Source organism: Sinocyclocheilus rhinocerous, unplaced genomic scaffold, assembly GCF_001515625.1.
Source record: "Sinocyclocheilus rhinocerous isolate Xijiao unplaced genomic scaffold, SAMN03320098_v1.1 scaffold834, whole genome shotgun sequence".
NCBI classification, from domain to species: Eukaryota; Metazoa; Chordata; class Actinopteri; order Cypriniformes; family Cyprinidae; genus Sinocyclocheilus; species Sinocyclocheilus rhinocerous.
In genome coordinates this window covers 1,448,917-1,472,242 of record NW_015645089.1, presented here as the reverse complement: position 1 = coordinate 1,472,242, position 23,326 = coordinate 1,448,917, and the positions used below count along the sequence as shown (strand labels likewise).

At 33.5% G+C, this 23,326-nt stretch overlaps 2 protein-coding genes across 4 annotated transcripts in view; both read right to left on the bottom strand.

Moving 5' to 3' along the window:
- LOC107705797 (Golgi apparatus protein 1-like) overlaps window positions 1-8,695 on the bottom strand; it is a 63,448-nt gene extending 54,753 nt beyond the window's left edge. For both annotated transcript variants that reach the window (XM_016509253.1, XM_016509254.1), the window contains exon 1: window positions 8,267-8,695. In XM_016509253.1, coding sequence (XP_016364739.1) covers window positions 8,267-8,686 — 420 coding nt within the window. In that variant the 5' untranslated portion in view covers window positions 8,687-8,695. The remainder of the gene's footprint in view (window positions 1-8,266) is intronic.
- A 1,853-nt stretch (window positions 8,696-10,548) lies between these two features.
- Window positions 10,549-23,326, bottom strand: part of LOC107705794 (WD repeat-containing protein 59) — a 14,943-nt gene continuing 2,165 nt past the window's right edge. The window contains exons 5-27 of one of the 2 annotated variants that reach the window (XM_016509248.1): window positions 22,665-22,745; window positions 22,553-22,590; window positions 22,372-22,460; window positions 22,152-22,268; window positions 21,972-22,049; window positions 20,897-21,053; window positions 20,709-20,788; window positions 20,496-20,628; window positions 19,658-19,770; window positions 19,327-19,491; window positions 19,148-19,249; window positions 18,892-19,036; window positions 17,809-17,878; window positions 17,531-17,684; window positions 16,912-16,968; window positions 15,987-16,120; window positions 15,751-15,832; window positions 15,108-15,220; window positions 14,847-14,997; window positions 14,275-14,353; window positions 13,050-13,173; window positions 12,820-12,962; window positions 10,549-11,352 (exon numbers count right to left, since the gene is read on the bottom strand). In XM_016509248.1, the coding sequence (XP_016364734.1) occupies window positions 11,117-11,352; window positions 12,820-12,962; window positions 13,050-13,173; window positions 14,275-14,353; window positions 14,847-14,997; window positions 15,108-15,220; window positions 15,751-15,832; window positions 15,987-16,120; window positions 16,912-16,968; window positions 17,531-17,684; window positions 17,809-17,878; window positions 18,892-19,036; window positions 19,148-19,249; window positions 19,327-19,491; window positions 19,658-19,770; window positions 20,496-20,628; window positions 20,709-20,788; window positions 20,897-21,053; window positions 21,972-22,049; window positions 22,152-22,268; window positions 22,372-22,460; window positions 22,553-22,590; window positions 22,665-22,745 (2,641 nt within the window). In that variant the 3' untranslated portion in view covers window positions 10,549-11,116. The remainder of the gene's footprint in view (window positions 11,353-12,819; window positions 12,963-13,049; window positions 13,174-14,274; window positions 14,354-14,846; window positions 14,998-15,107; window positions 15,221-15,750; window positions 15,833-15,986; window positions 16,121-16,911; window positions 16,969-17,530; window positions 17,685-17,808; window positions 17,879-18,891; window positions 19,037-19,147; window positions 19,250-19,326; window positions 19,492-19,657; window positions 19,771-20,495; window positions 20,629-20,708; window positions 20,789-20,896; window positions 21,054-21,971; window positions 22,050-22,151; window positions 22,269-22,371; window positions 22,461-22,552; window positions 22,591-22,664; window positions 22,746-23,326) is intronic. The other variant, XM_016509249.1, reaches the window with a different exon arrangement.

Genomic DNA, 23,326 nt, shown 5'->3' with positions numbered 1-23,326 from the left:
TGATTGTTTGCACTGGATTATGAAATTCAAATTATTATGAAAACTCTTTGCAATTATAATGTTGATTACCATAAATTAGTTTTCACTCATCCCTTGTTTCCTTTAAAAAACAAAAATTGAAGTTACAGTAAAGCATTAATGTGGAAGTGAATTTCTGATTTCTAAAGGATTTAATAGCAGAAATGTGCCATTTATAATTTTCTAAAAGCATTTCAAACTTGTGTATTTTTTTGAGCTGTTAAGTTGTTCTCATCGTTTTAACAGACCTTTTATTGTTTTGTTTATAGCCTCCTGCTGGCAAGTTGTAAAATTGGATATAATTTAGCTTAGTAAGTGATTTCACACTAAAACGTGAATATTTTTAGATTTTATGGCTGTTACTTTAACACTAACTTCCATTCACTTACATGGTCCCTCTGTAAATCAGAGTTATTATAATTAACTAAAAACTAAAACTAAATATATTAAAAACATTTGATAATTTAAATAAAGTTGAAATAAAATACATTTCAAACATTAGATGAAAAACGAAACTGAACAAAAATTAGAAATCTTGCTTTGGCAACTAACTAAAACACATTTAAGTTCAATCAAGCACTACAATTATTACCTGGAAATAATAAAAAATGTAAACTGAAATAAAAATAAATTAACCCTGAATAGGAATATAAAAAAAAAATAGTGATAAATAAACGTAAAAATTTACATTACAATTATATAAAACAAAATAAAAAACTGAAACCCTAAATAAAAATAAAAGCTAATTCAAAATATGAATAAAAACCATGATAGTATAAATAATATTAGATTTTATAAAATAATACTAAAATAACGCTATTGTAAACCAGATTTTTGCTTTTTGAAAGACACATTTTTTGGTTAAAAACATTATGCTGTAAATTATGTCATTGAGCTTAACTTGTACTCAGCCGGTTATATTCCTGTTACACTATTTGAAACCATTTCTGCAAATCTAAACAGACTGTGTGCAGTGTCAGAGGAGAAGCAGACACAGTGGGAACAGTGCTAATGCGTTTGTTTAACAGTATATGCTGTAGCACAACCACTTAACGGCCTGCCAAGTGCAATAATCACAGCACGACTCTGAAAGATGTGAAAAGCAGAGAGAGGACGACCCAGCGCCTGTTCGCCTCTGTAACGGGCTCTGGTTTCTGTTCAGTGTTCAGTGAATAAAACACCCGTCCTCATGTGTGAGAGTGAAAGTGGAGATAACGCAGGGAAACAGGGTGAGTGATTCTACAGGGAGCTTATCTGTATTCTGAGTGAGGAAAAAAAGAAAACATTACATTAAAATATACAAATGAAGGCTTAGGTCTGTAGTCCACTAATCAAGACAAGTTGAATGTTTATGCGACAAATAAAAAAATGTCTCTGCTGAATGGATAATACACCAAAAATCAGACATCATTGCAGGAAAAAAACAAAACAACAAAAAACTTTCAACTTGCCACTGTAAATAGCAACAGACAACAATGAGACTGCATATAAAGACCCAAAATAAAATCATGTGCATGCTAGTAAATCAGACAGACTGTTTGATTAATTATAGTACAATAAAAATTCTTATGTAAAAAATGTTGTAGCTAGCCTTCACTAGTATTTTGTCTGTTTTTTCAAAACTAAGTTGGTTTTACTGACTCAAATGAAAAAAATATGACTGAATATGCAATTATGGTAATTTATTCTGTTTTGAAATTTGAATTAATAATTATTTATTTACAGTGTATATATTATATTATAAATCGAAATATAAAATGTTGTGTGTATATATTACGTAATTATGCATTTTTATGCATAATTATGCAATGCTAATTTGTCAACATTTTGTTGTCATATATGTAATATATTCATGATCAATATTAAATATTTAGAATGCTACACGCTTTACACCTGTTCTTACACTACAGAGGTAAACAAGAACAGACGTTCCTCATTGCCATGCGTGCTAAATCTTTTATGTGACAAAGCTAACAAGATGGAAACAGCCTGTAGGATGTTTATTTTTAGGTGACAACTTAGTTCAAAGAATTGGAAGTCACACTGTATAATAATCTTCACATCAGACTGTGGCAAAATTCTTTCTAACCCTTAAAAGAAAAGGCCCATGACTTCTATTTTAATAATGTTTTGAGTCTGTTAAATTACTGGATCAAAGCTGCTGTAGAGAATAGCAGCAACCGCTTTGTCCTTACCAGGGAAGACAAAGATTGGCTGGCAATTCTAAAAAGTTTTTCACAGTCATCAATAAACAACAAAAGTTGGCCAAACATCAGTTGAGAGGTCAAAAACATGTCATGCCTTTGATTGATGCTGACAACTGAAAAAAGACTGGCTGAAGAACAACCACATGATTGCAGTCCTGCAAGCTCATTTTTATGATTGCAACACATTTGATACTGACAGTCAAAATCAAAACGATGATATCTGATAGCTTTTCCTCTGACAACAGCTGTCACTGACCAGCCTTTGTTCAAGCCATTACAGGATTTCCGCACCATTAGTCAAAATGAAAGCAATTATTCAACACTGACCCTTCAACAATTACAAAGTGAATCTTATGAAACCTGTCAAGAACATGTCTGAGTCATATTTCATCCCGAAAATCCACAGAAAGAAAAAAGCAACCAGATTTTAAGAAAAAGGAACCAGAAAATTAAGCCCAATTTTTAGAACCATTATTAACACTATTTTGCATTACAATTACTCGCATTTTCCCACCCAAATCTTATTGCAATAACGCAAAACAAAATCTCTAAAAAATAAAAAAAATCTTATTTTTAAAAAAGCGGAAAAAACTCAAAGAAATGTCATCACAAAATTCCAAAGAAAGAAAAAGGAAAATAGATGTTGCATAAAGAAAAATAAACCGATTTTTAGAACCATTATTGACATTATTTTGTATTACAATTAATCACATTTTACCACCCAAATCTTTTTGTGTTAATGCAATAATGGAAGAAAATCTCTATGAAATAATAAAAAAAAAATCTCACTGCAATAAGAGGAAAAAAAACTCTATAAAATAAAAAAATAAAAATCCAAAGAAAGAAATAAAACTGGATTTTAGAGTCATTATTCAGCCAATTTTTTGCAGTACAATAATCACATTTTCCCAACCAAATCTAATTGAAATAATGTGAGGAAAATCTGTAAATTATAATTTAAAGGGGTCATATGATGCTGCTAAAAAGAACATTATTTTGTGTATTTGGTGTAATGAAATGTGTTTATGCGGTTTAAAGTTAAAAAAACCACATTATTTTCCACATACTGTACATTATTGTTTCTCCTCTATGCCCCGCCTTTTTGAAACGCGTCGATTTTTACAAAACTAATCGGTCTGAAAAGCTCTTAACTTTTATAAAGAATATCTCTTTGGATTTGAGACTTTAGTCTTTGCAACTTTACAGATCTTCTTTATGCACCAAGAGCTTGTAACACTCTAAAGAGAAAGGAAAAAATGAAATCGCATCATATGACCCCTTTAAAAAAAAAAAGGCAAAATATTTGTAATACATTAGGATAGTATTTGTTATATTGCCTTTATTTAGGCTGATTTAAATAAAAAATACTGAATTAGAGAAATGAAAATCTATTAAGAATCACAATTGAGAATAATAATTAAATACAATAAACTTGCACATAAGCATTAATGAGAAATCAGAAAACATTTAATTGACATGAAAATAATGTCATATTGGTCACAAAACAGGCATCCTTTTCTTACACAAAATATAATTTCTTTTTTTTTCCTTTGTAATTTTTAGTTATAACTTACTCCTTTCTTTTCAGTTAACACATTACTTTTTATCTAAATAAGTAACCATCTACCAACATCACGCTATGGTGTCTTAAAGAGCTGTCAAAGCCATAAAACATGCGGTCTCCCCCTCAGCAGTGCACCAAATGAGTTCATTCCACTTCATTTTAGATTCATTAGAGTCTCAGACTGATATTTCCACACTAACAGCTTTACAGCCGACAAAAACATACACAAACAAAAAACATGGTATCTTATGTTTAGTCTGAAAAATGCAGACACAATAGCTTATCTGCCTTATTCACTCAATTCTGTTACATCAAACAAATGTTTGATTAAGAGCTAAGCTCTTTGGTTTACTTTATCAGGATCTCAGCCCCGAATCCCCGCGGGAGGGTCTCATATCAGTCACGCTAGCTGCTTTGTTTACAACAAACCCACCGCGGCGTCCCACCAGTAGAGGAACCTGCTAAAAAATGCAAATTAAAGTAAGACAGACGTGCTGCAGCTGTGCCACGACCACCTTACCTCCCGCCTTCGAGCGGCCCGGAGGGGTCTGACCTCAGGGAGATGGAGAAGAGATTTATGGACATCATTTACCTCTTCAGAAGGCCACAGCTGTTACCGAGCCTCTGCAAAGCAATTATCCCAATAATTAGAGCCACGGTCAGGACTGCTGAAGCAACCGTTCGCGGGCAAATGAACTTGGCATGCGGTGCAGGAGGAGAGACTGCGAGACGAGTATACAGCTTGTCTTGATGTTTCATTCATGCTAGCATAATTATCATCTTCTATCTTCTGACACTGCCAAAACCAATGGGTTGCTATTGGCTTGAAAGCTTGTAGTGGATTCTCTGCATATATAGCATTGCATTGTATGATTACTATGCATATTATACTTATATATTAAGTTACTTGTAACTATTGCAATTCCAAATAAATAAATAAATAAATAAATATTATACATACTACTTGTCCGAAAATGTATTGCAATCCACCTAAAAATGTAATAAAAAATAAATAAATACTATTCATATATATTACAGCTATACTTGTCCAAAAATGTATTGCAACACCCCCCACAAAATTTTTTTAAATAAAATAAAATTTTAATAAATACTACACATATATAATACCATGATACTTGTCCAAAAAATTACTGCAATCCTCCCAAAAAGTTTAATCAAAATAAATAAATACTATACATATTACCATGCTATTTGTCAAAAATGTATTGCAAACCTCCCAAGTCAAATAAAATAAATAAATACTATATATATAAATTACATATAATGTCACGATACTTGTCCAAAAATGTATTGCAACCCCCCCCCCAAACAGAATAAAAGTTAAATAAATACTATAATACTACATTACTTGTCCAAAAAACATACTGCAATCCTCCGAAACAATTTTATTAAAAATAAAATTAGCACTATGCATATATATACTACCATGATACTTGTCCAAAAAAGTATTGCAATTCTGAAAAATAAATAAATAAAAAGCAGTGTGTGTGTGTGTGTGTGTGTGTGCATACTGTATTTGGACACTTGTTTAAATATGCATTCCAATCACCACCAAAAATTAAATTAATTAATTAATTAAATAAATAAATAAATACTATACATATATATTACCACGATCAAATTCTATATATAGACACTATGTCCAAAGAACATTTTTTTGTAAATGTAGGTTCATCACTGTCATTTGTGGACTTATGAAGGGTATTTTCCTTCATTTGAAATTATTTGAAACTATTTCAGAGATTCTCTGCAAGCTACACACCAAGTGCGCATACTGCTCATTTTAGACAGCATTTAGACCAATTAATACCAGCATATTACCACCGAATACATCAGAGCAAGACATTCAGCCACCCTCATTTTACTTTTCAGAGGCAGGAATGGATGATTAAAAAGAAATGAACTCGAAGCGTACATCCAATTGCATTTCAAGGCTAACGAAACAAAGATTTGACACCCTAAATGGGACACACATAATAGTCGTGTTTCAGACAGACCGCTATCTGAAATGTCCCTCAGGTGTTGAAATGAGTTATCACGGACCAGAGAGCAAGACCTCGCTTCACACTAATGAGAGGCCTGAGTCTGTGAGTTACTGGAGAGAGAGAGAGAGAGAGAGAGAGAGAGGCATAGTGCCATCAATACGGGTTTAAAGCTGTGACTGTAATGAGAGCTCGATTTTAACATACTGTGGGAGAGACTCTGATATAAGAGACATTTAAACAGAAGCTCAAGAGGTTGTGAAAGTCTAGTAGAGAAAACTGCTGCTCTAAGATGTTTTTCAGCCTAAATTAATTTGTGTCTAGCTGCAAATGAACCTTGGCCCTTGTATTTGCCAGATGAAAAGTGGTTCACCAACAGAGCCAAGAAGTCAGGGAGGAGCAGCTCAAAACAGCAGAAAACAAATCTTTAAGAAATATGGCTCATGTTTAATATGCATACACATTTTCGATCTACTGCACAGATAAAGCCAGACTTTCTTGTTTCTGTGGAACACAAATGAGAAAGATGCATGCGCTGCATTTTTAGTAACCAGGGACTTCAAACTCCAACTCCAAATATTATCAGTAAAGAACATTAAAAGTAGTAGTAGCAGTAAGTAAGTCTGACTTGTGCACTATATTACAGGCGAGCAGCCAAATATAGTTTGTGCAAAGACTGTGTAAAGTGTAAAGATATTACCCACTGAGAAAGTAGCTCTCGAATTCAAATTAATTTGCATATATTCAAATACATTGCATCAAAACACGTCAATGACAAGTGTCATAAACTATTGGTTTTTGCATGTGTAGTAGCCGATTTTCAGTGAAATATTATTGGTTTAGTCTGTTTATTACACAAAAAAACTTCAGAAAAGCACTCATTTTTGGTGCTAGGCACTCACTGAGACCTTCAAAAGTGTTTAAAAGTTCTTCTTTTGTTTGATTATTAGTTGGATTTTTGAACATATTACACTGAAAAAAATGATTCATTGAATTTATAAAATATTTTTTAAGGTACCTGGTTGCAAACAATAAATTTTTGGCTACATTTAAAAAAAAATGTTGAAAGTTAGTCGACTAAATTTGTTTATTTAAATGTAGATTGCAACCACTTATCTTAAAAAAATTTAGTCAATTCAATGAATCATTTTTTTCAGTGTAGATGGACTTTTTTTTTTTTTTTTTTTACTTTTATTGGTTTATTTGAAAGAGTTTGATCATGCTGATCAAATTTTATTCTAAAAATTAAAATTCTCACAGGGCATCTGCTGTGTCTGAACAAAAGTTACTCCTATAATAATTTCCTCATCCGCACAACTAGGTCACTGTGTCAACCAGCACGGCACAGAAAACTACAAAAGACAAATCTAGTTAGAAGATTTTAAGCTTGTTCTTAAATTAGTCCAATCCATATTAAAGGTCTGTGCTTGTACGGCTGTATAAAAGCCAGAGAAAAATAAGAACGTTTGCATGCTTATAAATTCAGATGCTGTGGTCAAGCGTATGCACCTGCAATTAAAGACTCCATGACAAAGCTGACTCTAGTCAAGCTTGTGAAAGCCAATCATCATCATCAAGATGTCATTTTCCTGCAGCTCCACAGCAATTAGTCACATGGTATTTACAGCTCAAATGATTGGCTGAAAACAATCTGGCAGCAGACCTGACAAACCGAAATTAAGATCAACAGGAATGCTAAAATAGCTTCAATCAGGTGGGCTATTATAGACCCCCATGTCATTTTCCTGCAGCTCCACAGCAATTAGTCACATGGTATTTACAGCTCAAATGATTGGCTGAAAACAATCTGGCAGCAGACCTGACAAACCGAAATTAAGATCAACAGGAATGCTAAAATAGCTTCAATCAGGTGGGCTATTATAGACCTCCATGGAACAACTGTCTTAAATTCAGCTATAAAATGAATAGATACATAGATAATAATTAAACTGACAAGTTTCAATATAGTTTAGATCTGGAAAGCTTGTATCTTCTCTACTTCACTTATCAGTCTGAAATTCACAAAGCCAAATAAAAGGAAGTAAAAGTACCCACCCTGAGTTCAAATTTAAAATAATAATAGTACTAGTAGTAATAATAATAAAAACAACAACAACAACAATAATAAAAATAACAAATTGTATTATTATCATCAATAATACATAAAATTATATAACAATAATAAATACTATTATTATTTAAAGTAATAAATTATTTACATAATACGTTAATTAAATTAATTATTTTAAATTAAAATATTATAATTATAAATATTAATTATATCGATTAATATAATTATTATAAATAAATAATACATTTATGCATATAAAATTATACATGAAATATATAAATTATAAATAAAGTTAATTATTAAAATTGTTATATATTATTTTTACTGTTGCTGTTATTATTTAATTATTAGCTATATCATATATACACTCATCATCATCATAATCATCATTAGGGGTGCTCACCTCCTTCTTGTCCTGCAGGCATTCCAGCATAGACAGGTTATTTGTCCAGGTGTGTTTTGGACACAGCCGGGTCACGTCGTCCCGGCAGGCCTGTTCTTCTGCCAGCTTCCAGCCGGTGGATCTTCTAGACTGAGCACCGGAGGACGCGGCGGCGGCGGCGTTATTCCCGGGATTCGGTAGCGCGGCTCTGAACTGCTGGTGCATGGCGGCAGCCGGAGGATGGACATTCCCGAAACCTGGAAGAGGTTTAAGAGCCTGTACGCTGAGAATGCAGAGAGACATGAGGAGCAGCAGCAGCTGAACACGTCTACACGCCGCCATCTTCCACCACAAACAGCTGAACCGAGCTCCACTCACTCTGCCGCTGCTGAAGACTCCGCGCTGACCGGACGAACCTACTACGGCGAAGGCTTTGCTCATGAATATTAATGACGCCACGTGACGCGAGCCCAGAACGCTTTATTGATTGGCTGGACTACTGACGTTTGTAAATAAGCCTCGAACACCTGTCCAATAAACGAATCTTACTGTGAGGAAGGCATGGATTATGAATATTAATTAAGTCAAGTAAACGGACACTCCAGGAAGGTTACCAAGCAACGTCTGCAAGACTAAATTAATATTCATTAGTTAGTCCTTCGTCATAGTGGGATCAGTAATTTCGAGCTCGCCTCAGAAACCTAGATGAGAGAGATCAGATCGGGCTCACTTCACTGCTGACTGCGGAGGATTTAGCAAGTAGACTCCATAAAAAGATTTTACTACTGAAATCATGTGAACCACAACATTCTGTCTGCTGTTTGTGGTGTTAGATATAAGGCATAATTTGATCTGCATTATCATCTTGAAGTCTTTAAGTTTGTTTATTTGTTTAAATTTTTTTTATTTGCCGTTATATTATATATTTGTTGTTAATATAATATAATAATTATAAATTATTATAATAAAATAATTTAATGTAAATAATGTCTATTCTAATGTCTATTCTATTCCTGAAAAATATTTTATTTGTTGTTACGTAATAATATAATATAATAATTCAAGGTGAGAATAAATCATTTTAATATGTATAATAGAGAGAGAGAGTCAGAGAATATACAAATTTGGTACAGATCTATCTATTTCATTTCTGAAAATGCTGATTTCATATGGCAAACATGAATATTTGAACCTGCATGAACAAGAAATCAATAACTGTTAAAATATGAGTCATCTTTTCAAAACACTTCCTCTGCTTTATGGGAGAAAATAAAAGTTTGAATGTCTCTCCTCAGCATAATTTCCGCAGACTTTCCCACAGCACATGCAGTTTCCTGTTATTATCAATAATTTCAACAGAAACTCCTCTATATCTGGCTTCTTTTATTACCTCAGCATATAACACTACATTATTTATGACTAATCTTGGCAGGCTAATATGCTATTTATGCATGGCATAAATGCTTTTTTATTGTGCATACTTATTGTAGTTTGTGATGTACTCTTTATTGTTTTGCATTTACAGTATATTGTTATGAATGCATGTACATGTGTAATATTTGCACTGTGACCAAATACATACTGTGTGTTTTCGTCTTTCCCTCCCTCTGTATAGAAAAATCAATATTCAAGCTTTGCTTTTATTTACCAAACATATTTGCATATGTTCTGGGTTTATTCATTTAAAAATAAACATTCTACGTGGATGATTAAAGCTAGATAAAAAAAAAAAAATCCAGTCTGAAGCTCTAATATACATTTCGTACATACTGATAAAACACTGAACACAGTTTGCAAATAATGGTAAAAGTTCATATAATCTATTCCCATTCAATATGCATGTGTCTGGATAACAGCATTATCTTCCTGATGTTTAATATTGCTGTTTCGCTGTATGACGCTGCATGAAAAGGGTCGCAGGCAGGTCAGCTGCTTCACTAACTGTAAATCAATGACAGAGTCCATATTAATCCACTTCACACACACTAAACAAGCATGACATCAATAAGAGCTAGCATGAATAAGAAACACAAGACAGTATAATAATAAAGTCATGAATGATGCGTGTCTGTAAAGAGCATTCTTGCATTAGCAAAAAACATTCATAAGTGCACTTCAACACAGATCCTTTAAATCATGCTTGAGGATTAAAAAAATAAACTTTTCCTCAAACCCAAAGAGGAAAAGTCAATTTGACTCTTGATATCTGTGGGTTAATATAATGAAAAAATGATAAGAAGCTATTCAAAAATTTGCTGTTGACCATAATCAGTACAGAAATTCATAGTAAACAAGTTTGTTACAATCTTACTTGCTTTATTCGTTAAGTTAAAAATGCAATATGCAATTTATTTATGAGGTAGTGATGACAGTTAATTCACTTTTATGAGCACATTTCATAAAAGAGAGTTCCAGCAATGGCGTATGAAGCAATAATCACTGTATTGTCAGATTTATTAATATTTTTATGGCACACATACTGTACATTGTTAATCCTTCAAAACACAACAATTCTCTTCTGAAGGGAAACAAAACTTTTTAAATCTTCTTTTCAACTGAAAAGGGCGATCAACATACACATTTGGAAAAAAATATTTTTTTGTTTCACAGATCGATTTCCTTGGCACCTTATAGAGCAAATATAAGCTCTACTCAAATCAACAGTCAGGTATAAAAGTGCACAAACAGCACTGTACAACAATTTCACTTAATAGGCTGGTTTTGACCTATTATAAGGTTGATATTTGCAGCTCCTCGTTAGAACATTACACTTGAACAGTCCCGAATGATGCTGATGTTCCTCAATGTTTCTCTACCGAGGAGGTGCTACAGTACTAAGAGTTTTGAGGCGTATCTCGATGTTTTTATTGTTCAGAAAGTGCTTTGCAGCAGGCAGTGGCACCCGCAGCCGGTGGGACAGACCTCTTGCGAGCGAAACCAGTCCATCATGTGACTGGTGTGTCCTCCGTGGCCGCAGCTCAGGCAGAAGTTAGAAGAGCCGCGTACAGCCACGTGACAGATGGCGCACTGGAAGGTGAAGCGCTTGCAGACGGCGCACTGGGTGCCGCGGGCCTGACTGCGACAGTGGCAGCAGTAAACGCCAAACTCTGCGTACCAGAGCAAAGACACGATGCAGGCTCTTAAACGTGAGTGTTAAACATTTGTTCAAGAGTTCAACATTGATCGACATTCCAGAAATGTGAGACAAATGCTTAGCTCCTTAAAGGAATGCTTATTGATTATCACAGAAAATAGTTTTGATTCGATCAAACAAAGGAAGGTTGCACCAGAATAAATGTAAAGCATACAGTTTAGAAAGTATAACAAGACTTCACATGATTTCCTGCTCATATTCATGTTGAAAACAGTTGTGATGCTTAAGATTTTTGTGCATAGTTAATATAAATATTATAAATAATAAAACAACAATTATTATTACTATCACAATTATATTCTAACATTAATAATACTATTATTAATACCATTAATAATAAGAATAATATAATTAATTAAAAAAATAAGCAATTAGTAAATAATTGGTATAATAATAACATTGTAATGATAATAATAATAACTGTATTATAATTATTATTACTATTATTTATAAATAACAAAAACGATAATAATCTGATAAATTGTTATTATTAATTGTACTAATTACATACCAATTATTATTATTATTATTATTATTATTATCAATGTTGAAAACAGTTGTGCTTCATATTTTGTGCAAACCAACATAATAATTAATATAACTATTAGAAATGAAACACCAATTATTATTACTGTTATAATTATTAAATTATAAATCATTATTAATATATTAAATAATAACATTGTAATAATAATAAAGGTATTATAATTATTATTACTATTATTTATAAATAACAAAAACAATAATAATCTGATAAATTGTTATTATTAATTGTACTAATTACATACCAATTATTATTATTATTATTATCAATGTTGAAAACAGTTGTGCTTCATATTTTTGTGCAAACCAACATAATAATTAATAACTATTAGAAATGAAACACCAATTATTATTATTACTGTTATAATTATTGAATTATAAATCATTATTAATATATTAATAAATTAGTATTATAATCATTCTTATTATAATTAATCTAATAATTATTATTAATAATAATTCTTTTTAGTATAATTATTGTTTATAAATAACAATAATTGTCTAATAAATTGTATATCAATTGTATTAATTATACACCAAATAATAACAACAACAACAACAACAACAATAATAATAAAAAATGTTATTGTTACTGTTTAGGTAGGATTTTTTGTCACTTTTTGTTGCTTTTATAGAACTGTCTACAATTTAAACATCTTTACATCTCATATTATCTGTAAAATAATTATAAGTGCTTTAACAACAACACAAGATGCACATATCTACTTCTACACACTCTTATAAGTGCATCACACTTAAACACTGTAATGCACTTTTTGTTTTTTGTAACAAACTGAGTAATGAGATAAAACCATTTTCTGTGGCGGTCTGATAGTCTGTCCCAGAAGCTGTTTGGAACCCTGTTTCTTTAACTTACCTATGCCTTTGTGTGGCTCTGGAGGGCAGGAGACAAATTTGAGCACCTCTGCCCTCTTGTCCTTCATGCCCCATCGGTGCAGGATCTCACCGTAACACTTCTTGAAGTCGTCAAACTGCCAGGAGTTGGAGGGGTCCAGTATTCTGTGGATCAGAAGGACCTCTTTAGAGTTTCGGGATGCAGTGTTAATGCGATGTGTGTAAGGGTCACTGGTTGAACAGGACTTTCACCTTTTGTTCATGTCGTGTTGTTCTTTTTCTCGTTCTCGGGGGTCGGTGTATATCTGGTTTGCATAGCGATAGTCATCCGGAGACGATTCTCCCCAGGGAGGAGCATGTTCTGATTCACGTCCAACTGAAAGAGGAAAGATCCATATATTTACAACAATGATCAGAAGGTATGGAGATGTCTGCTCTAACAGTTCTATTACTAACAGACTCATAACTAAAACATTTTGTCATGATGCGGAATCATTTTGGTACAATTCAACTGAATTATTAAAAAAAAATTTGCAGAAGACACACATGCAACTGTAAGGGAAAAACAAACACAAACAACTGGGATCTGGAATTGGTGAATTTTTACCGTTGAAAATAGCTTAGAAATTGCATTTTGGGTGAGTAATATGAATGTGAAACAGATTGGGCATTAATGTATTCATTAATTATGAAAACAATATTAATGTTATTTATAGGAAATCAGTAAATATATAGTATTGATAGTTTACACAGAAAAATAATACAAATATAATATTAGTAAATTAATCAATTGGTCAGATTATTATTATTATTATTGTTCTATTATTAATAAATAATAATATTAATAGTATAGTAAATGTTTACAATGTTACTATTATTATTAAAATAATTGTTATCATAATTTCTAATAAAAACAATTAAAATACTATTATATTATTAAGAATTACTATAATTTAATATTATTTATTACATGCATAATAATAATAATAATAATATCATCATCAACATCTGAAATGTATTAATTGTATTAAATCACACACCACATAACAATACATAATTATTATAATTATTTATAAATAATAAAACAATCATTATTATTTTTTATTATAATGAATTGATTTATTTTATTAATTACACGCCTAATAAATATGTATTGTTTTTAGTCATTTTTAGCAAATAAATGCAGCCATAAGAGACTTCTTTCAGAAACATTAAAAATCTGAATTATTCCAAACTTTTGACGTTTTGCATATTGACGAATGCTGACCAGCATTTAGTCATATCACAGATTTTTCTTATATCAGAAATATTTCAGTCATTCAAAAAACATTAAACCAAGCAATAGGCAACTCTGAAAAGTCAAACATACACACAGCTGTGTCATACAAAAATTGGTGTGGCAGAACTACACATGATGATTCTCTCATAAACACTTAACACTGAAATGTAATCTATGAATAAACTCATGATCGCTCACCCATGATCCACGGAGTGATTGCAGAGTCTGAAGTACTGGAACATGACCCGGATGTGACAGAACTGGAAGTGAAACTGGGCTAAGGAGCATTAATAATACAAAACAAACAAATAAACACAGATGCATGTCACAGATATTAAGCTGAAAGCAACCTCTTTGATAAACATGAATATTTCCAACATATCTTTCATAAGAAAGAAATATGTGACCCTGGAGCACAAAACCAGTCTTAAGTCGCTGGGGTATATTTGTAGCAATAGCCAAAAATACATTGTATGGGTCAAAATTATAGTTTTCTCAATATTTGGATTTTTTTGCACCCTCAGATTCCAGATTTTCAAATAGTTGTTTCTCGGCCAAATATCGTCCTATCCTAACAAACCATACATCAATGCAAAGCTTATGTATTCAGCTTTCAGATAATGTATACATCTCAATTTCGAATAAATGACACTTAAGGCTGGTTTTGTGGTCCAGGGTCACATATACAACTGAATCTGATCCTAATTTAATTGAAAGACAATGAATTCCTACAGAATCCAAACACTGATGAGTTAGGTTTACAAACATACGTAGCGGGAGTGGTGTGGCGTGAAGATCGCCGGTCGAGGTTGCTGATGCCCGTATAGCGTGAAATATTCCTGAGGACTGCCGTGACCTCTGAACACACTACACAACATGGCCAGACTCTGAACATCACTCATCTGACTGTAGTGTTCAAGCCTGTGGAGGAAAGAGTCAAAGATCATGTGAAAACGAGGACACGTTCATAAATTCTAGCTGTACTGTATGTAATGTTCTGATGGTTTCACCGATTAAAAGCTGCAACTCACAATGTCTCCAGCAGGTGTCGCCCAAATGGGTGTTTGGCCCAGGGAGTTCCAGCATCAGGGTCAGGGTTGGGACTGAGGTCAAGATTTGTGGCTGCCGAAGCAAGCGCCCATACCTTAGGGACATAGCATGTGGAACTGAAAAAAGCTGTATAAACGGCTTGTACGCAAATCATGCCCACACATACACTACAGGTCCAAAACCTTGGAATAATTAAGAATTATTAATGTTTTTGAAAGAAGTCTCTTATGCTAAAAAGCTGCATATATTTGATTAAAAATACAGTAAAAAAATTTATATTGTGAAATATTATTACAACTTATAATAAATGTATTTTCAAATGTAATTTATTGATATACACTGGAATAAATTACATTTTTAAATATATTCAAATAAAAAAAAAAATTTCACAATATTACTGATTTTACTATATTTGTGATCAAATAAATGCAGCCTTGGTGAGCATGAGACACTTCTTTCACAAAAGCATAAAAAATCCTATCAACCCCAAACTTTTGAATTGTAGTACATTATATGTAGGTGATTTTATCACACTACTTTCATGTAACAGTGTATATTTTGTGTTTATTCTGGCGTAAACATAAAAAAAAATCTTATTCCAAACACTTGACTGATATCACATACCTTTGCTAAATCCCTGCGGCCCACTGCTAAGGCCGCCGCCCCATTCTTCTGACAAGTGTCCTGTATGTCATTAACATTTAGCCTAAGGTGAAGATCAAGAGGATCAAGATGACATTTGAACAAAAGAATGTCACAGTATTGGCATTTGATGCTGCAAGTTATCACTGTTACTAACGAGACAGATATCATCTAAATATGACCCGGAATGCATTTCTGTCTAAGAAAACACAACATACACGTATGTCTCCCCGAGGGCTTTGTGCACAGGAAGCAGACACGAGATTTCCTGGATGATGACTTTGCCAGCCAGCTTGATGGGTCTGCTGCTGTAGTCTCCTCCCTCTCGCTTGCCTTTCCAGCGGCGGGATTTCTGAACACCGTGATAATGACAAACAACAGGATCAGTCCATTTCTGATCAAAATAAATCAATCCTATGGTTGTCAGTATGAGAAAACCCCTTTTGAGAATATAATTACAAATCATTATTATTATGCATGTAATGTTATCATTAGAATTACTATAATTATTTATATATATATTTTTTTTTTCATATTTTCATATTTGTTAAATGCACTAAAAAACTGTTAAGCTGTTAAGATCAACATAGACATTAGAGCTTAATTTGAAATATTATTAGGGTCTAAAATTATTTGCCAAAGGTGGGTAAATCAAGAATATCTACTAACCATAAATATTCAGTAGCAGCCGTGAAATTAAAAGTCAAATATTTAATTACACTTTAATAAAGTAATAAAAAAGTACTAAAATAATAATAAATAATTTATTTATGCATATATTGTATTTATTAATCGATATACTTATATATGAATATACTTATATATTTTTTTCTTTCTATTTTTTTGCTGTACATTTTTTGTTAACAAACTGATGGGTTACAGTGTTACACACAGCATCATTTACATGAGAAAGAGAGAAAAAAGGGATGATCTTTCATTTTTACGATCTGCAACCACCTGCTAAATTAGTACAGAATTTTTTCAAAAGAGAAAATTTAGGGCAAAATGGTGAGCTGTGATGTGCCATACATGAAATGTATGACCGCAAGTGAATGAAACGCTTTAAAGCAACAAAACATTTGGCATTAGAGCAAGTCGATGAGAGAGAGAGAATAAGTGGGAGGGAGGGGCGGAGGTCAATACCGGACAGTCATGAATAGTCTGCACAGACCAGCGGCGGGGAGCAGACAGAGGGGGCTTCTGATTGGATAAAACAGACCACAGCAACAAGAGTGAGGGACACATGCCACCAAAACTCAACAGGAGAAAGACAGCACAGGGAACAACAGTGAAAATGAACTGTGAAAATGCTGCTTTTGAACAGGGTTAGGATGGGTGGGATGTGAAAAGCAAGAATAACAACTCAGAAATGAACAAAAAGTAGAAAAACATGTTATTTAACCAAGGAGGAACAATACAGTCAGTTCTTGAAAGTTTAACACATTTTAGAAATAATGTGTAAAACTTTCTGCAGACAGGCAAACATACAGGGCCATTTCATTTTTTAAGAGCCCTCCCAAAAACAAAACAACAAATAATAAAAATAAAATAAATAAATAAATAAATAATAATAAACAATAATAATAAATAAAATAATAATAATAAAATTAAAAAAAATAAATAAAATAAAATAAAATAAAATAAAATAAAATAAAATAAAATAAAATAAAATCCTAACTACCCAACTATGGCTGCCGAATATAAATTTGCTTATACAAGCTTCCTCCAAGGACTAAGTTCAGTCCTGTGTGACAAGTCTCACCCGTTCTTTGTAGTAAAAGGACGATATGGACACTTGGTCTTTGTCTGTGCGTGTTGGGCTCCCGCTGTACAACCTCAGGGTGGTCTGAGACTCTGTTCGCATTTTCATGGGCGTCATCACTCCGCTGTGATACGCCGAGAGAGCTGACAGAGACCTGCACATACACAGAGACTTCATCTTATGACACGTGCTAAACTGGCTTCCACTGTATTCAAATAATAATATAACATAACATGCCATGTTTCAGATACAACAAACAAACAGGATTGAATATTCACCTGGGAGTAGGTTCAGTAGGAGGGACCGTACGATGCATAGTTATGGGCCGAGTGAAATAAACCAAGGAACCTAATAGGCAAATTAAGTTGAAATTTATGTCTTTCATTTACATATATTTTTTATGTTAAAAAAAAAAAAAAAAAAGTTTCTTATGTTCATCAAGGCTGCATTTATTTGATCAACAATACAAACAACAAAAAAACAGCAATATTGTGAAATATCATTACAATCTAAGAACAATTTTCTATTTGAATATATTTTAAAATGCAATGAATTCTTGTGATGCACAGCTAAAGTTTTTCAGCATCATTACTCTAGTCTTCAGTGTCACATGATCCTCCAGAAATCATTCTAATATGTTGATTTGCTGCTCAATTATCATTAATTGTTATTGGTGCTCAATAATTAATAGTGTTGAAAAGTTTTTGCTGCTTAATGTTTTTGTGAAAACCGTGATACATTTTTTCCCCCCCCAAAAGAACAGCATTTATTTGAAATAGATACATTATTTGTAGCATTATAAATAACATCATTGTAACGTTATAAATATCTTTACTAATCAATTGGAAGCATCATTGCTTAATAAAAGTATGAATTCCTTAAAAAAAAAAATTACCCCAAACTTACCGGCTTCCACAAAAATATTAAGCAGCATGATCGTTTTCAACAATGATAATAATAAGAAATGTTTCTTGAGCAGCAAATCAACATATTAGAATGATTTCTGAAGAATCATGTGACACTGAAGATTGGAGTAATGATGCTGAAAATTCAGCTTTGATCACAGCAATAAACTACATTTTTAAATATATTCAAATAGAAAACTGTTCTTTTAAATTGCAATAATATTTCACAATATTACTGTTTTTACTGTATTTTTGATCAAATGCAGCCTTGGTGAGCATGTGAGACTAAAAATATGTTAATGTTTTAACAAAAAAAATGTTTATTATTCCAAACTTTTCATCAGTAGTGTATGTATATAATCTTTTCCACATTTCATTTTATATATGAACGAAATATCTATTTCATGCATAATGGACAACAATTAAAACAATACAAAGGCTCTTATCCCAGGCTACCTGTCCCGCAGAAGCGCGCCCCTGAGGTGCGTGGGAAGGGGATGTTGGAGTCCTGGTACGAGCCGTAAGTGTTGGTTACTCGAGGGAAAGCAGGAAGTGCAGGAGTCACCGGGTTGGTGAGCACGTAAGGGTTCGTACCGTCCTCCTGGACATCCAGTAGTAGACAGTGATTTAAAACCTCATCATGGTGAGCATGGAAACCATTCGGGAAATGTGTTGGAATAAAATGATGAGTACAAAAGTAAATCTCACTCACCATGACTCCATCTGACTCTAAGCAAGACACCAGCTGTCGAACACATGGCTCTAAGCAGTTCTGGTTTCTCTTCACCTTCTGAAGTGACGTATCAGTCAGGATCTACAAAAGAGATGACGCTGCTGTTTAAAGCTTTGACTAAATGTCAAGGATAGCTTGATGGGTTTTAGAGTTTCAACCTTCTGTATCTTGGTCTTCATGGAAGACGAGATGTTTGTTGGAGAGACGAACTGGAAAGATGGAGCTGCATTGTTGGGATATTGGGCAGGAAACTTCACCACGAGACGAACGCGACTGGCTCCGCAGTCGGCCGACACAAAGCAACTGCGGTGGACAGCATCCATCTACAAGAACAATAATGTCACTGTCTTATTTATGTTGAACTGTTAGAACTGCATGCCATTTATTAGAATTCTGCAACATGACACTCCACGTAACAGACAATTAATCTAATTATTTAGTTGAAACATTGCTTCTTGCACCAGATTTACAGAAATCACAGTGACTGACCTCCACATTGACGTTGCGAATCTGTAAATTGACTAGAGAAAACTCTTGCTGCAGAGTCTGAGGCAAACCTGGTACGTCATTCTTACCGCCAGACTGAGGGCCATCAAACTGATCTGTGAACAGACAGTAATTTATATTCAATAAAACTAGGATCTGACTGGAACATCCACCATAAATGGAGAATGGGATGAACAATAATCAATCATAATTACAAAAATAGTCAATCCATAATTTTAACCCAAAATAAATTTTTTATATTAGTTACAAATCTACAAAATTCAGATTACAATTTACTTTATGTACATCTCATATATTGCATTCTACACACTACCATTCAAGTTTGGAGGCGAAAGAAGAATAAGAAAGAAGTCGCTTATGATCACCAAGACGGCATTTAATTGATCAAAAATACAGTAAAACTTGTGTAAAAAATTGTGAAATATTATTACAATTTAAAATAACTTTTTTCTATTTGAATGTATTTTAAATTAGAATTTATTTGCTTAATGCAAAACTGAATTTTAAGCAGCCATTGCTCCAGTCTTCAGTGTCACATGATCCTTTAGGAAATCATTCTAATATGCTGATTTAGAAAAAAAAAAAATCTTAAAAACCACAAGCTTTTGAATGGCAGCGTACAGTATGTCTATGTCTATATTATATAACAAAATAGTATAGACAAAAGTAAACATATTATAACATGTATAAGATATAGACAGACAGGCATACTTTTAGATGTTATACAGTACATAATTCTTGACTCATTTCAAGTCATAAAAATCCATCAAATCCGATCTACTTTCTGTGCAGATTTCTGTCTATTCTATCCGTTTTTCACCTTGTGAGTTCTCTGCTGTGAATCCAGGGCTGAGTGGAGGTTCAGAGTCTCGGGACCTCAGAGTTTTCTCCGCCTCTGTGGTGAGAGTCAAGCCCTCCATCAACTCGTCCACGATGTCATTGGCACAGCACAGCTACAGATCACATGAGCCCATCAGTCTCAAACATAAAGCCACCAGCTGTACTGAAAGGATTGAGTTCAGCTGAGCATCACCTTCTGAAGTTGAGGATCTACTCTCCATATCCTCAGGGTTTGATCTCTGGACCATGTGACCAGCTGGCAGTCTTTGGAACCTAAAATACAGAATGGACAGTGGAAGACAATAACACTTGTCTGTTCTTAAAGTCGAAATGAAGCACTCATTCACAGAATTATCGCCACCTACTGGTTTCTCCTCTCACCTTCTTTCTGCGGCCTCCACTGAAACTCAAGCACAACATCGTCGTGGCCCACAAATGCGTGAACAGGACTGTTCAGTTCCAGTGTGCTCCACAGCAGGAGGCTGTTCTCTCGCCGTAGCTGAGGAACCATCACTGTAACCAGGCCGTTAGAGAAAGGCTGAACAGAACGAGAGGAAGAGGGCGCAGTGAGTACTTTATAATATGCTACTTCATGTTTACAAGAATTATACATGATGCCAGTGTAAGGGGGGAAAGTACACTACTGGACAAAAAATTAAGAATGTTTTGTTTTTGCAAGACGTCTCTCATGCTCTCCAAAGCTGTATTCATTTGGCCAAAAATTATTTTTTTTTAAATATTATTACAATTTAAAGTAACTGTTAACTATTTGAGTATGTTTTCAAATCTAATTTATTCCTGTGATGAAACGCTAAATTTTCAGCATCATTACTGCAGTCTTCAGTGACACACAATCCTTCCGAAATCATTCTAATATGCTGACTTAATGCTTAATTATTAATAATGATTTTTATTATTATGAATGTTAATCAGTGTTTCCACAAAAATAATAACCAGCAAAAATGTTTGCAATGCAAAATGTTTCCTGACCAGCAAATCGGCGTATTTGATGATTTCTGAAGGATCATGTGACACTGAAGACTAAAGTAATGATTTATTGATTTATTTAGTCATTTAGCAGACGCTTTTATCCAAAGCGACTTACAAATGAGGACAATAAAATGATAATAATATTACAATAATGATGCTGAAAATTCAGATTTGCCACCACAGGAATAAATTAGATTTTAAAATACATTCAAATATAACACAGTTATTTTAAAATTGCAATAATATTTCGCAGTGTTACAGTTTTTTACTGTATTTTAATCAAACAAATGTAGCCTTGATGGCCATGAGTGATATCTTTCAAAAACATAAAAAAATACTAATTATTCCAAACTTTTGACTGGTAGTGTTACTGTCACAACATCAATAACAATACAGCAACCTTTTACATAGGGAAAAAAAATGATAATACCTAAACTGAATATTTAAATAATGGTTCAAACCGTACCGTGTATCTGGCCTTCCACACAGGCACCTGACATGACAAGATATCAAGGTACTTCCGCGGTTGTCTGTAGTCCCAGAACTTTTGGAGTAAATCATTATAGACACAGAATCAAGTGTAAGTTAAACTGCAGCAGAATAACAGAATGTGAACAATATGATCAACAATTGCGATTCTAATCACCCGAACAGAGTTGTCCTGACTGGAAGTAGCCAGGATGTACTCGTTATCAGGGTGCCAGTCCAGACCATGAATCTTTGACAGGTGGGCGGCTACATACTCCACAGCAGTGTTTGGTTTCTGAAGCACAGAACAGTAAGCAGACGGATTAACAGGCAAGCAAAGGTTGATTCATTGATAACTGATACTAATGATGATTTTACAATCATGAATTCACAATCACCCTCTTGTCCCAGATTCTGACATCACCATCATGACTTGACGCCAGACAATAGTGATTCCGTCTGTTCCACTTCACCTGAGAGGCTCCAGCTATTATACAGAGGAAATGTGACAAAATGAAAACAATAAATAAAAGAATGGACGTTGCATAAATAAACTGATTGATGAGTCTTTCCACTCACCCACAGCAGACAGAGCCACGGTTGGCTTTCGAGTGTCCCTGGAAATGAAAAAAGAAAAGCGTAAAATATGGGGGGAAAAGACCTTTATCATGCACTCTTTGTCCACACTCACCTTGTGTCCCATATGTAGATGTATGTGTCCACAGAACTCGTGACAAGAAATTCTGGTTCAAACCATGACCAGTCCAAATCACTGAAACAGTAAAACAGTGGGAAGTTATTTATTATAATTATTTGTCATATTAGAATAGAATATCTACATTCCCAAGTCAGATCAATTCATTTATAGAATGCTTTTCACAATACACTTTGTTCAAAGCAGCTTTTTCTGAGTCTCATAATTTCAATGTTTACAGTATAATACTTTAATGCCTAATTGTCCACAATTTAGCAGCTTAGAGCTGAGCGATAGTATATTTTACATTTGGTGAATGTAAAATTACATTTTGCTCATGCATTTTCTTGTCATTGTTTGGATAAGACAAAATGATCAGGGGCCTCATTTAAAAAACTTTACGTAGAATTCATCCTAAAAGTGTTCGTACGCACGAAAGCTAGATTCTGCGTACGCACAAAAGTTTTCAGATTTATAAAACCATTCGTACGCCAGAACCTGCGCAAAAATCCTTTTATAAATCCCAGTCAGAGAAAGATTGTGCGTACGTGCATTTCCACCCCGTCTCCTCCCCGAAATCACCATATATGGAGATTACAACGCCTAGTTTTACTATGCATAACCTCATCTGCATATCATTTCCATGCATATTCCCATCC